Raw genomic sequence first — 13,582 nt, forward strand, 5'->3', positions numbered from 1 at the left:
AGATGGTTGGATGGCGTCCCTGACTCGATGGACGTGGGTTTGGGTGGACTCCAGGAGTTGGTGATGGTCAGGGAGACCTGGCGTGCTGCGGTTCATGGGGTCGCAAAGAGTCTGGGACATGAGTGAAAGACTAAACTGAACTATTGTTTACTTTCTAGAGTCTCTTGAAATAGAAATGCCAAGTGGCCCACTAATGACCAGGGTAGAAAGAACTCTCTCTATGTCTGGGGCAGTCACAGGGCCTTTGTCATATAAAGGAAAATACACTCATCATCATGAACGCCTTTTGTCTTTAGAGTCAGAAGAATGGACAATGGCACACTTTTCTTCCTGCTTTAGTTTAAATGAAAAGTTGTTTTTATTAACAGATTGTAAACCATGGCACAAGGGGTAAATAATCCACCTGCCAATACAGGAGATGCAAGAGATGCTTTACTCCCTGAGTTGGAAAGACCCCCTGGAGAAGGAAATGGCAACCCACTCCAGTATTCTTACTTGGAAAATTCCATGGACAGAGGAGCCTGGTGGGCTACAGTCCATGGGGTCGCAAGAGACACAACTGAGCACAAATGCATGCACACACGCACACACACACAGGTTGTAAAAAAGGTAAGGGTTTTTTTTTAGGACAATTAGCACCATATGGTGCACCTGTGCCAAGCACGTCTTCTTTAATCCTGTGCTCCTGCCTCTTTAAAATGTGAATGATTGCTTCTGCTTCCCCTGCTCCAGTACATTCATTGTAGTTTAATCCTTTCTGGAACACTGTTGTCCTTCAATACCTTCTTTATAATCATTCGTGATTTTGGAATTGTTCTGTAATTGGAAGTCAGCCTCACTGGGCATGTGCATGTCTTAAGCTCTTCACAATGGCCTACCAGCCTAATTAAACTACAGAAACATGAAAACAATTCGGAGAAGGCAATGGCACCCCACTCCAGTACTCTTGCCTGGGAAATCCTATGGACGGAGAAGCCTGGTAGGCTACAGTCCATGGGGTCGCTAGGAGTCGGACACGACTGAGCGAATTCACTTTCACTTTTCACTTTCATGCTTTGGAGAAGGAAATGGCAACCCACTCCAGTGTTCTTGCCTGGAGAATCCCAGGGACAGAGGAGCCTGGTGGGCTGCCGTCTATGGGATCACACAGAGTCGGACACGACTGACGCGACTTAGCAGCAGCAGCGTTTGCAAGATGAGTGCATGTTAGTAATCTGTGTAGTTACAGAGACCTCACTCAGACCTAACTGCTTGGATGTGCTGATTTTATCAATGGAAAGAAAAATCAAGGAAAAATTCCCATATTTCATGATTCCAATCTATTCTTAGCTGTGACCCTAAGGCTTCTGTGGTGTCAGAGAATTTGTTTGTAATCACAGCTTCTGGATTGGAGAGAGAAATGCCACTTCTGACCCCTTCTCTGTTTGCAAATCAATGGAAAATAATAAGGAGAATAAGAAGCAGTAAATGTCCCTCTTTATTGAGATTAGGAAACATTCATATCTGGACTCATAATACTGTATTTGAAAAAGGACTTTCAGGTTAATGAAAACTGTATCAGTGTGAAGATAGACTCAGAAAGAAGGGTGGAGACTTCGGATTCCAGGCACAGATAAGACAGAATGCAGAATTCCTCATTTCACAGCCTTGGCTTGAAACAAGGTCAGGGTGCACAGACTGACAGCAACATTCTGTGAGCACTGGGTGACCTTAGGTGACAGCCAAGGAAACACACAGGAAACACAGAGACACTCCATCTTTGCCATTTCCAAAGACTATGGTTGGGTGGAGGATATACTATGAGGAATAAATAGCCCTCTAGTATCTACGTTTGCCAAAGAAGAGTGAAGACATCACTGTCTACCAAAACCTTCAACAGAGTAGCTTTACTGGGAAGAGGGAAACTTCCACCTAGCCCAGAGCCACTCACAAAGTTCACAGAGTATTGATAAGATTTCTGGAGGCAGCAAGCCTCAAGTGCTCACCAGCTCATTTGTCTGATCCTTACCCCCTTAGTATCTATTCTCATCACATGACTCAGAAATAATATCTCCCTCCCTCAGTACTGGTCCATTCACAATAATTTCCGAGTGTGGTACTGGAAAGCGACTGGCATGAATAGGATGGAGAGAAAGGGGTATGTGTGTAATAGTGCCACTTTTTATTAAAAAATGAATATCAATTTTTGAATTTGAAAAGGGGAAAACTTTAACTCTCAGAAATAAAACAGAGCAGAAAAATGCAAAGAGTTAAAAAGAGAAAAAAGAGCGAGAGAGAAAAAATAGAGTAAACAGAGGAGAACCAACATATGAATAACTGGCATCCCTCACACACTGTGCCATAGGATTTTATGAAGGCTGACACTAGAACATAAAGAACAGAGGGAAAGGACATGTAAATACCACTGATATTCCCACTTCATCACCACCACACACACACACACACACACAACACATACAAATCAACTATTTACACATGGATTTAAAAAATTACTCATACATGGACACAAAGGAAAACACAAATAAATTACTTAAGGTATTCCAAAACCTTTCTCACATTCTTTCTTTTGGGTGAAGCCCCTTTAATCCAGTCATAAGTGTTGTGTTTCCTCATATAATGTGGTCTTTATGCCATTAAGATCACTGGTGATGAACATTTCACTAAAAAGCATCTTTGCATCATCTCCAGAATCTCCTTCTGAGGATCGGAAACATTTTTGGAGACAACATGTCACTTTGGGACACCAAAATGAGTAATTCTCAGTAGTGGGGAGGAGAAGAAAGGGGAGGAGGAAGATGCTATAGATCTGAAGCATTTACTCCTGTTTTCCTTCTGAAAACAGCTGAAACTCCATGACAGAAGTATCGATCTGTGGAAATAGCTTGTTTCTCCCCGCCTCTCCTCAAAGCAGAAAATTCAGCATCTGTACTTAGAGTTCTGTTGGAGGAGTGGCTGGACTCAAAGTACATTAGGAATCCAACTGCAGTTCAATGTTGGTGGATTCATCAAGTTGCAGCAGTTCTTCAAAGAATATAGGCTATGGTTTCCGGTTGGGATGACCTCACCAGGACCCTTGAGAACAGTGCTGGAGCAAAGGAGAATAAAACAGTTAGTTGAGACTTCAAAGACAGAAATAGAAGATGAACAGCCGATGACACGTGAGAAACAGCACAGGGTAGGAAGCTGATTTCTTCCCTCACATTCCAGTTAGTGTTCATCACTCAGCCATGTCTGACTCTGTAACCCTATGGACTGTGGCCCACCAGGCTCCTCTGTCTATGGAGTTCTGCAGGCAAGAATACTGGAGTGAATTGCAATGCCCTGTTCCAGGAAATCTTTCCAACCCAGGGATCGAACCTGGGTCTGCCATATTGCAAGCAGATTCTTTACTATTTGAGCCACCAGGGAAGCCTAACATTCTGGTTAAGGAGGGTTAAGGACAAAGTAGTTTTGACTCTTAAATCCTGTTTGGCCTGAAAGACTCCGCTTACTTCCTCCAGAGTAAACAAATAAAGGGTAGAATCAATCTTTATAAAACACTTGCTCATGGGGCTTCCCTGGTGGCTCAGTGGAAAGCAATCCTCCTGCCAATGCAGGAGACATAGGTTTGATCCCTGGGTTCGGAGAATCCTGCATGCTGTGGACCAACTAACCCCATACACCACAACTACTGAATCTGTGCTCTAGAGCCTGGGAGCCTCAACTACTGAAGCCCACGTGCCCTAGAGTTGATGCTCTGCAATAAGAGAGGCCACTGAAATGAGAAGCCCATGCACTGCAACTGGAAAGTCGCCCCTGCTCACTGCAACTAGAGAAAGGCCCAGCCACAGCCAAATTCCAGCACAGCCAAAAATAAATAAATAAAATTATATTTTTTAAAAAACCCAAAACTTACACCTTAAGAAGGGCAGATGGAGTGGTGATACTGACTTTGAAGATAGAAACTGTACAGGATCGGGGGGCTGGCATGAGTCACTGATGGCCCCTCATCCACCGAGGCTCATCACTATCATGCTGTCAGGGTAGCCTGCATTGCTCGATACTCTTGAAAGGGAGGCAGTACCTAGTAACTAGTACTAGGCTCTTAGATAAGGGTCTGGGCTCTGTGGGCAGAAAGACTCAAATTTTCTTGGCCCTTTCTATCTTACTCTGGCTTTCACTAATTTTGCTTCAGTAAGTGACATAGTTTCTCCAAGCCCTGATTTTATCTAATGCTTAAAAAAGCAATAGTGCCCAACTTATACACTGGTTGCAAGGTTTAACTGAGCTAATTCATACAAAGTACCTAATACACAGCTGGGGGCATATTAAAATGTTTGAGCAGCATTGGTTAGTGTTATGGTTTCTAGTCTTAGTTGAGAAAAGTCAAGATGAAAGGTGTTTTGGGATCCCCTGGTGGTCCAGTGGTTTAGAATCCACCTACCAATGTAAGGGACATGGGTTCGGTCCCTAGTCCAGGAAGATTCCACATGCTGTGGAGCAACTACGCTTGTATGCCACAACTACGGAGCCTGCACTCCAGAATCTAGTGTGTCTCAACTACAGAAACCTAGGTCCCTAAAGCCCATGATCCACAGTGAGAAGTCACTGCAGTGAGAAGCCCATGCACCACAATGCCACAACAGTAGCCCCTGCTGGCTTCACCTGGAGAAGCCCACACTCAGCAACAAAGAACCAGTATAGTCATAAATAAATAAAAAGATGAAAGGTGGCTAGAACTGCCACACAAGGTCTTATATTAAGAGTTATGAAGTTATAATTAGTGGATGGTCTTTTTTTATTGTTAATGATGACCTTAAAGAAGTTATCCTCAAAAGTACAATACCTGCTCAGTAGACCCTGGCAACAAGATACGACATTGGTTGCATTTCTGACTAAGCTGGAGTTGAAGGCACTCTCCAAAATGTGGTGGCAGTTGATGTCTACAGGAGTGTTGGTAAGTATGCCTAGAAGTGGAACAGAGTGCCATTTATTTAATTAATGATGTCACTGAACTCTTCTTCTATTCTTGACTTCTCCACCATGCTCCACACATGTCGCGTCACAGTATGCTTAAGAGCAGCTCTGCCTCTCAGCTCTCTACAGCAGCATATGCTGTGTATGTAGGTGGTGGGCACTGTCCCCCCCCAAGTTGCCATCCTGTGAGTGCAGGGAGATAGGACACAAACAACATAATATAATACCTGCGATGCAGGCCGTCAGGAAGCAGGCAATGGTCCCAGCAATCAGAGCTCTCATTGCTCCTGCGGTGATGTCACGCTTTCTTGAAGGAGCCATGGAAGCTGGGAATGTGCAAGAAAGTATGAAAGGTTAATGTTGAGGATATTGATTTAAATTCCAAATTCCCTGCCTCTGAGAGTTCCAGGGCTGGAGTCTCAGGTCAGCTGACTTTTCTTTTCCTTTTTTAACCTGAGTGGGAAAATTCAAGATTCAAGAGCTAAGTGATGAGCTCCACACCCAGAGAAGTTTCTCTGGTGTAGGAGACCTCACAGTGTGTTGAGGGGATGGCAAGGCAAATGGGTTGCAAGGAGGGATCCCAAATATCTGCAACTCATCTCTCACCATCCCCTTCTTTGCCTATGGTGGCACTGACTTAATTAATCACAGCATTTTCCCACTGAACTTCCACTGGCCCTCAGAATCCTTCTCCAGGTGGTCATTAAAAATCTATTGGAATTACCATGCAAAGTGAAATGTGTTTGTCATCTTTGAGTGGGGTAATAATATCTGTACATTTGAGCAAATTCTTCCTGATGTTAGCCAGGACGCACATAGGAAAACTACATTGCAGAGAGGGGGAAAAAATAGACCCCAAAGAATTTACTGCTGTTGCAGTATTCCTTTTATTACACAAATAATGTTACAGAGCAACATGGAGATCAGAAGCATGTTTACACTATATCTGTTGGTGAAGAATATTCTCACTTACTGAGTCCACCGATCACTATCCCCAGGGAACCAAAATTGGCAAAGCCACAGAGAGCATAAGTGGAGATTGCCTCAGAACGCATCTGGAAATAAGCATAAACACACAGGTGTATACATGATGTGACCTAGTTTAGTAAATCTGATATCCTAACTGGGCTTCCAATTCTGACTATGAAATCACTATTGACAGATAAATGTACAGTGTATGGTGTCAAACACCTGTTGTTTTTTCCATTTCCCTTTGAATTTTGAGGAAGGAAAAGGGGCTGTGTGGGTTCAGAGACTTCATGAAGTTCTTAGATTGGTAGTCTTGGCCTCTACAAATGCTATTTTCTGCTCAATGATAACTTTTATATTGTGTCAGGCAAAGTATTAGCTGCTGATGATATAAAATTGGTTCTAGAAAACACTCACATTACATTTATTTGACAGAGGACTTATTCAGAATGTATAAAGAAATGCTATAACTCATTAAGAAGACAAGCATCCAATAAAAAAACAGATAAAAAGATTTCATGAAAGATATGCAAGTGGCCAAAATAAGCACACGAGAAGATGTTTGACATCAGTTGTCACCAGGAAGATGAAAATTAAATGAAAACAATAAACTATCACTACGCATCCATTAAAATAGCAAAAAAAGATGGACAACACGAAGTGTTGGCAAGGATGTGGAGCAATTGGAATTCTTATACACTGTCAGTGGGAATGTAAAGTGACACAGCCTGTTCGTAAAGTATGAACATACCTAGCAGTTTTTTTTTGTAATCGAATTAACATAACAGCCTGTATGATCACTAATACCACTCCTAGGAATGTTCCCAAGAGAAATAAAAATGGATGCCTACAAGGAGATTGTACATGAGTATTTAAAGCAGCTTTATTCACAATAGCCCTGTGCTGGAAACAACTCAAATGTCCTTCAATAGCCAAATGGATAAATAATGTGTGGATATCCATAAATAGGATACTACTCTGCAATAGAAAGGAAAAAACTAACACATGCAACAACATGAATCCTGAATCCATTTATATGAAATTATAGAACAAGCAAAAACGATCTATAGTGAGAGAAAGATCACTGGTTTCCTAGGACTGGGTTGGGGTGGGATGAGGTGTTGTTGACAACTGGCCAAGGGAAGTTTTCTAGGTGTGGTGGAAATATTCATTATCTTGATTGTGGGTGTGGTTACAAAGGTGACAGATTTATCAAAATATAGGCCTTTTTTGGTATGTAAATTATACTTCAGTGAAAAGGAATTATCTGAGTAAAAAGGAAGTTCACAGATAGCAGAGAGGCTCCTTTCAGCTGTCTGTGGTGTGTGCTTGCCGTTTTTTCCTCAGCTCTGACCAGATCATAGGAATACTAGGTACCAGGAGAGTGAATAGTCTTTTCACAGGGAAGGATGAGAAGATGGCAGGCGGATTCTTGGAAGCATGAGCATGACCCTCCTCCTCTGTTCCAATGGACAAGACATGCTGCTCAGTCCAGATAATCTTCCTCGGGTTGAGGAGCTGACTGTGGGAGGCTTGGAAGATTCAGTGGGCTCAGTTGTTCGCCAGAGGCACAGCCAATCTGGCAAAGGCACCCACATGACCAAGGCAATAATTTTCTTTACCAAAATCCTGAAAAATTTATGATTTGGTTTGAAGAACAAACCAGGTTAATGCTTTATCAAAAGTAGCGGTGCCTTTTTTTTTCACTAACTGAATTTTTAAAAGCTCACATTCAAGGTTCAAGTGGTAATGTAAGTTTTTTTTTGTTGATTATAAAGCTCCTCTTCTCTTTCACAATTTCTGAGAACTCCTTTGTTGATATTCTCCATCATCATGCAGACAGGAAAAAAAAAATATTTCAAGTATTTGGGCAGTCCATTGTTTGTGGAAAAGCTCATTCTTGTCCCCTGCTCAGTCTGCTTTTTCATTTAGTTCAATTGGCTTTAAAAATAGGGAAGCTTGTTAAGAGACCATGGGGAAGGAGATGGCAAAAAGTGCTTAAGATTCCCTTCTCATTTCTGAGGATCTAGGGGAAGAAGGGACACAGATGTGGCCATGTCGGGTCTTATAATAAGAGGAAAAGGAGGCTGGGATGATTCCACTTAGTCTTTGCCCAAGGGTTATGTGATAGAAAGAGCTGCACTGTACTAGGAAATTAATAATACTTCTTTCAGCTCTCCTTGTACTGGATCAAAGATGCCACAGGTACAAAGAAAGTCATTGTAGCATTCCTTCTAATAGCTAAAAATTGTAATAGTGTTCATCAACAGGGACTGGTTAAAATAAGTTATGATGTGCTCATATTGTGTCACAGGCATCCAAGATACTTTACCAAGGGCAAAGAGCATTGCCAACAATAGACAGCACGATGTGAAATGTGGAGAGGAGCAGAATGGTAGAGAAATAGGGAGGATGACGTCCTTTTCTCTGTACACCTCGTGCACCTTTTGAGTTCTGTACCATGGTACGTTTTATGTGTAAACAAACAAACATGCAAAGTATTATCTTTATTCTAAGGAAAAGAAGACGGTGAAAATGATGGAGTAATAAAGAGCTCATTCTGGGGGTAACATGCTACATATGCATTCCTCTTTTTAAAAAAAAAACCTGAAGTATATTTGATTTACACTGTTTTGCTAGTTTCTCCTGCTCAGCAAAATGATTCAGATATATAGATATATATATTTATTATATACAGATATGTATTCTTTTCCATTATGGTTTATTACAGGGTATAAGTTTAGTTTGCTGGTCTGTACAGTAGGACCTTATTGTTTATCTACTTTATGTATAGTAGTTTTACCCTGCCAATATCAAACCTAATTTATCCCTTCTTTTCTCTTTCCCCTCTTGTAACTTTAAGTTTGTTTTCCATGTCTATGAGTCTGTGTCTGCTTCATAAATAATTTCATTTGTGTTATATTTTAGATTTCACTTAGATATAGGTGATATTATACGGTATTTGTCTTTCTCTTTCTGACTTTACTTAGTATGGGGGGCTTCTCTGGTAGCTCAGATGGTAAAAGCGTCTGCCTACAATGCAGGAGACCTGGGTTCAATCCCTGGGTCCGGAAGATCCCCTGGAGAAGGAAATGGCAACCCACTCCAGTACTCTTGCCTGGACAATCCCATGGACCAAGGAGCCTGGTAGGCTATAGTCCATGGGGTCGCAAAGAGTCGGACACGACCGAGCGACTTCACTTCACTTACTTAGTATGATAATATCTAGGTTCATCCATGTTGCTGCAAATGACATTATTTTATTATTTTTTATGGCTAAGTAGTATTCTGTTGTGTATATGTACCATATCTTCTTTACGCATTCATTCATTGATGGACATTTAGATTGCTTCCATGTCTTGGCTATTGTAAATAGTGCTGCTATGAACACTGGGGTGCATGTATCTTTTCATATTACACTTTTCCCTGAGTATATTCCCAGGAGTGGGATTTTAGGATCATATGGTCACTCTTGTTTTAGTTTTTTGAGGAAAAGTGAAAGTGAAAGTCTCTCAGTCATGTCTGACTCTTTATGACCCCATGGACTATACAGTCCATGGAATTCTCCAGGCCAGAATACTCGAGTGGGTAGCCTCTCCCTTCTCCAGAGGATTTTCCCAACCTAGGGATCGAACCCAGGTCTCCTGCATTGCAGGTGGATTCTTTATCAGCTGAGCCACAAGGGAAGCCCAAGAATACTGGAGTGGGTAACCTATCCCTTCTCCAGCAGATCTTCCTGATCCAGCAACCAAACTGGGGTCTCCTGCATTGCAGGTGGATTCTTTACCAACTGAGCTATTGAGGAACCTCTATACTATTTTCCATAGTGACTGTTACCAATTTACATTCCAGCCAATGGTGTAGGAGGGCTCCCTTTTCTCCATACCCTCTCCAGCACTTGTTATTTGTAGACGTTTTAATGATGGTCCTTCTGACTGGTGTGCGGTTATGATTTTCATTTCTCTATTAGTTAGTGATGGGCATCTTTCCATGTGTCAGTTGGCCATCTGTACACATGCACTCTGAACACTTAGATGAAGGTCATCAGTGTGTGTAATTCAATGGATAACACTGGGGTTTTGCCTTATGGAGCCAGGTTGAATGCATTAGTCACATTGTACCTTTTCCAGGAGATGGTGGGACACTCCCACCACTTGTTGGTTGGTAAACAGAAATTGTAAGAACTCGTCCCCATTTGGTTGACTGGAAATAAGACATTTGGAAAAACAAAATGCTTTCCCCTTTGTGACTCAGCAATAGCAAAAGCCATTGAGTTCCTATCTCCAAATATCCTCCTGTGAGTCTGCCCCTGATTGGGCTCACTCCCAACCCACATCAGCTCTATTGTTCTATTTCTATCCTCTTAATAACCTGTTCACAAACCTGCTTGTATAGCCAGAACTGAGAGCTCACTTTGCTTAATAACAAAACTACTTTTTCCAGGCAACCGGCAGTAGGGGATGGAAAACATTTCACTTAATTTAGCCTATTCTTTACTTTTGGCAGGGAAGCCAGCTAGTTTGTGGCAGCATCCAAATGATGAGGACTTTTGGCCAAGCTCCATTGCGTGGTCAGCTGAAGAATGAACATTTGAGAAACAGGAGACCTGCAGAGCTATTGTTCATCTCAGATGTGTGGGTCAAAATGCCCTGACCATAAATACAAATCAATACTCCCCTGGAGTATGCTGTTATATTTGTGTAACATGTGGGAGTAATCTGCGTGTTTGGTGTTTGGCAGGCTGGTAGAGATGGTCAGAGGTGGGCAGTCTCAGAACCTTTAACAGCATGCTTTTCCTTCCCTTCCCCTTTAAAGTCAAATATGTGCCTAGGACATTAATTCCAAGCAGATTGTTTTGATGAGTAATGGTGGTGGTAGGAAATGTTCGCCATTTCCCTCAGAGTTTCCATGTGTGACAATTCTGTTCTTCAGAAAAGTAGAGGCTAGAGACTCAGCTGCAAATATGGCTGAAATAACAGCCTCACCCACATTCCCTCATTCCATTCAAGGCCAAGTAGACATGAGCATCTCCTTGCAGGCTACGGACCTGAAATCGTGACATAATTATAGGGCCTGAGCTTTTTTTCTTCCCTCATTCACTTGGAGGATAGTTGTGTCTCACTGCCTCTTTAACATGTCCAGGCACTAGGCGGCACTTAGGCAGTTTCTCAGAGATCAAACAGTTTCTTAAACAGGAAGAAAGAGAACTTCAAGATCATTAGATGATGAGTCCCATGAGAACAGAGGCTTTATCACTCATTTAACACTGTGGCAGCCATTCATAGCACAGTGCTCAAAGAAGACATTTTATGAATACCTGATGTGAAAGTGAAGTGAAAGTGAAAGTCACTCAGTTGTGTCTGACTCTTTGAGACCCCATGGACTATATAATCTATGGAATTTTCCAGGCCAGAATACTGGAGTGGGTAGCCATTCCCTTTTCCCAGGGGATCTTCCAAGCCAGGGATCAAACTCAGGTCTCCTGCATTTCAGGCAGATTCTTTGCCAGCTGAGCCACCAGGGAAGTCCAAGAATACTGGAGTGGGTCACCTATCCCTTCTTCAGCAGATCTTCCCAACCCAGGAATCGAACCGGGGTCTCCTGCATTGCAGATGGATTCTTTACCAGTTGAGCTATTGCTTCTAATCCCAGCTCATGGATTTGTACTGTTAGTGGCTCAAAAGTAAATGATCACAGTGGTAAAGATTAGCTGTGTTTCTTTCTACACACAACCACATACACACATGTGCACAGGCATACCCTGTGATTAACTCAACATAACCCGATTGTGAAGTCAAAGATTTGGGGCCTGTTTTTTCCTCTGATGTACCCCAAATACCTGGCATGGTACCTGACACACAGAGGCACCAGCAGCTATTTGATGAATGTATGTACGTGTTGAAGTATATTGGGAAGGAAATGTACTCACCGACATATATTGCTGCACGCCATCCACAAATTTGGGTCCACCCACTTGCCTTAAATGGATCAATTTTGAGAGTTGCTGATAAGCCACAAATTCATTGAAGAATGTCTTATAACCTATGAGTTTGGCAACCATAAAGCTATCTTGCCAGTCTACTCCCATCATGAAGGCAAAGGGCATGAAGATGTAGGAGCATATTACCTACAAAAAAAAAAAAAAAGAAGACCTCATTAGAGCAGTGATTTGCTTCCAGTTCTTGGGCCTCATGCCTGTGACCAGACTGTTCCCATTCCCTCTGTGTACTTAGGCACAGAAATCCCTGTGCCTCCTCTAGCCTCTCTTTATTCTTTAGGAGTAAAGGTTCAAACTGGTCATTTGAAGTAAAGAAGGATTTGGGGGAAGGAATCAGGAATGAATGATTCTGTGTTGGGGGAAGGAGGAGAGAGGGGTGGGAAGTTGGGGGGTTCCTGGTAAGTCTGTACCAAGAAGAGTGCACTACAGCCAGTTATAGTATATTATAGACAGTTCATAAACCAGTTTTATTCTTAACAAAGATTGGCAGAAACGAAAAGGAGGAGGAATATGATAGAATTGTACCTCAAAACTCAGTTGTGGGTAGTCAAACATGTTTCCCAACCAGGACAGGGCTGAATTCATAAAAGATAGCAGGGCTAGGAAGGCAATCAAATTCACGGCGATGTTCGCCACCAGGGAAATGGATGAGGATGCTCCCTGTGTTGCAGCTTCTAGGAGATTCCTTGAATCACTTTATCAAAAAATAGCAATTCCAGAATTACTAAAGGATTGTCAGTGGATGGACATCATAGGTGCAGAAATGGCATAATTGGAGCTCATTCAAATGGAGAGACAAACTCTCAGACCCATGTCCTGGCTGAAATACTCACCTGAATTCCATGAAATCACGAAAGGATTTAGTTTTTGAGTGTAGGTAATGGGCATATGTGGAGAAGGCAATGGCAAGCCACTCCAGTACTCTTGCCTAGAAAATCCCATGGATGGAGGAGCCTGGTGGGCTGCAGTCCGTGGGGTCGCTAAGGGTTGGACACAACTGAGCGACTTCACTTTCACTTTTCACTTTCACATATTGGAGAAGGAAATGGCAACCCATTCCAGTGTTCTTGCCTGGAGAATCCCAGGGACGGGGGAGCCTGGTGGGCTTCCGTCTATGGGGTCACACAGAGTCGGACACGACTGAAGTGACTTAGCAGCAGCAGCAGCAGCAATGGGCATATGAGTGTCTAAGTGTTACACCACGCTTTTAATTTGGGTAAATAATTTATAATAAAAAATTGGGAAAGAGTAAAATATTATAGGTTTAAACAATTATATTTGATGGCTTCCAGAGAATATTTGTAAAATATTCACAGTATAAGAACTAACAATTCAAGGAAGGTCTGTGTATGCATCCATCATCTCATTTAAGAAATGGAATGTCACATCAGCTTTGAGCACTCCCTCGTTAATCACATCTTCTCTCTAATCTCAGAGGTACTTGGCCCACTAGGATTTGCTTAAGATTCCCTTTCCTTTTAATTTTCTTTACCCCTGAATAATATATTGTGTTAGTTGACACATTTGCTAGCTTTATAAGTGAAATCCACATATTCCATATATATACTTTGGCAACTTGCTTTTCCACTCATGGTTATGATTCTCTATATACAAACAATGAATGAATCTCAGAAACATATTGGTTGATAAATTCTATTA

The 13,582-nt window shown here is 42.0% G+C and overlaps 1 protein-coding gene across 2 annotated transcripts in view; it reads right to left on the reverse strand.

Annotated features, from left to right (window-relative positions):
* Positions 1–335: 335 nt before the first annotated feature.
* Positions 336–13,582, reverse strand: part of SLC28A3 (solute carrier family 28 member 3) — a 92,574-nt gene continuing 79,327 nt past the window's right edge. For both annotated transcript variants that reach the window (XM_055427392.2, XM_055427393.2), the window contains exons 14-19: positions 12,449–12,617; positions 11,855–12,052; positions 5,930–6,011; positions 5,184–5,282; positions 4,826–4,946; positions 336–3,085 (exon numbers count right to left, since the gene is read on the reverse strand). In XM_055427392.2, coding sequence (XP_055283367.2) covers positions 2,959–3,085; positions 4,826–4,946; positions 5,184–5,282; positions 5,930–6,011; positions 11,855–12,052; positions 12,449–12,617 — 796 coding nt within the window. In that variant the 3' untranslated portion in view covers positions 336–2,958. The remainder of the gene's footprint in view (positions 3,086–4,825; positions 4,947–5,183; positions 5,283–5,929; positions 6,012–11,854; positions 12,053–12,448; positions 12,618–13,582) is intronic.

The sequence above is a fragment of the Moschus berezovskii genome, chromosome 7 (genome assembly GCF_049115385.1).
Source record: "Moschus berezovskii isolate FMDL1 chromosome 7, NW_MosBer_1.0, whole genome shotgun sequence".
In the NCBI taxonomy this organism is placed as follows: domain Eukaryota; kingdom Metazoa; phylum Chordata; class Mammalia; order Artiodactyla; family Moschidae; genus Moschus; species Moschus berezovskii.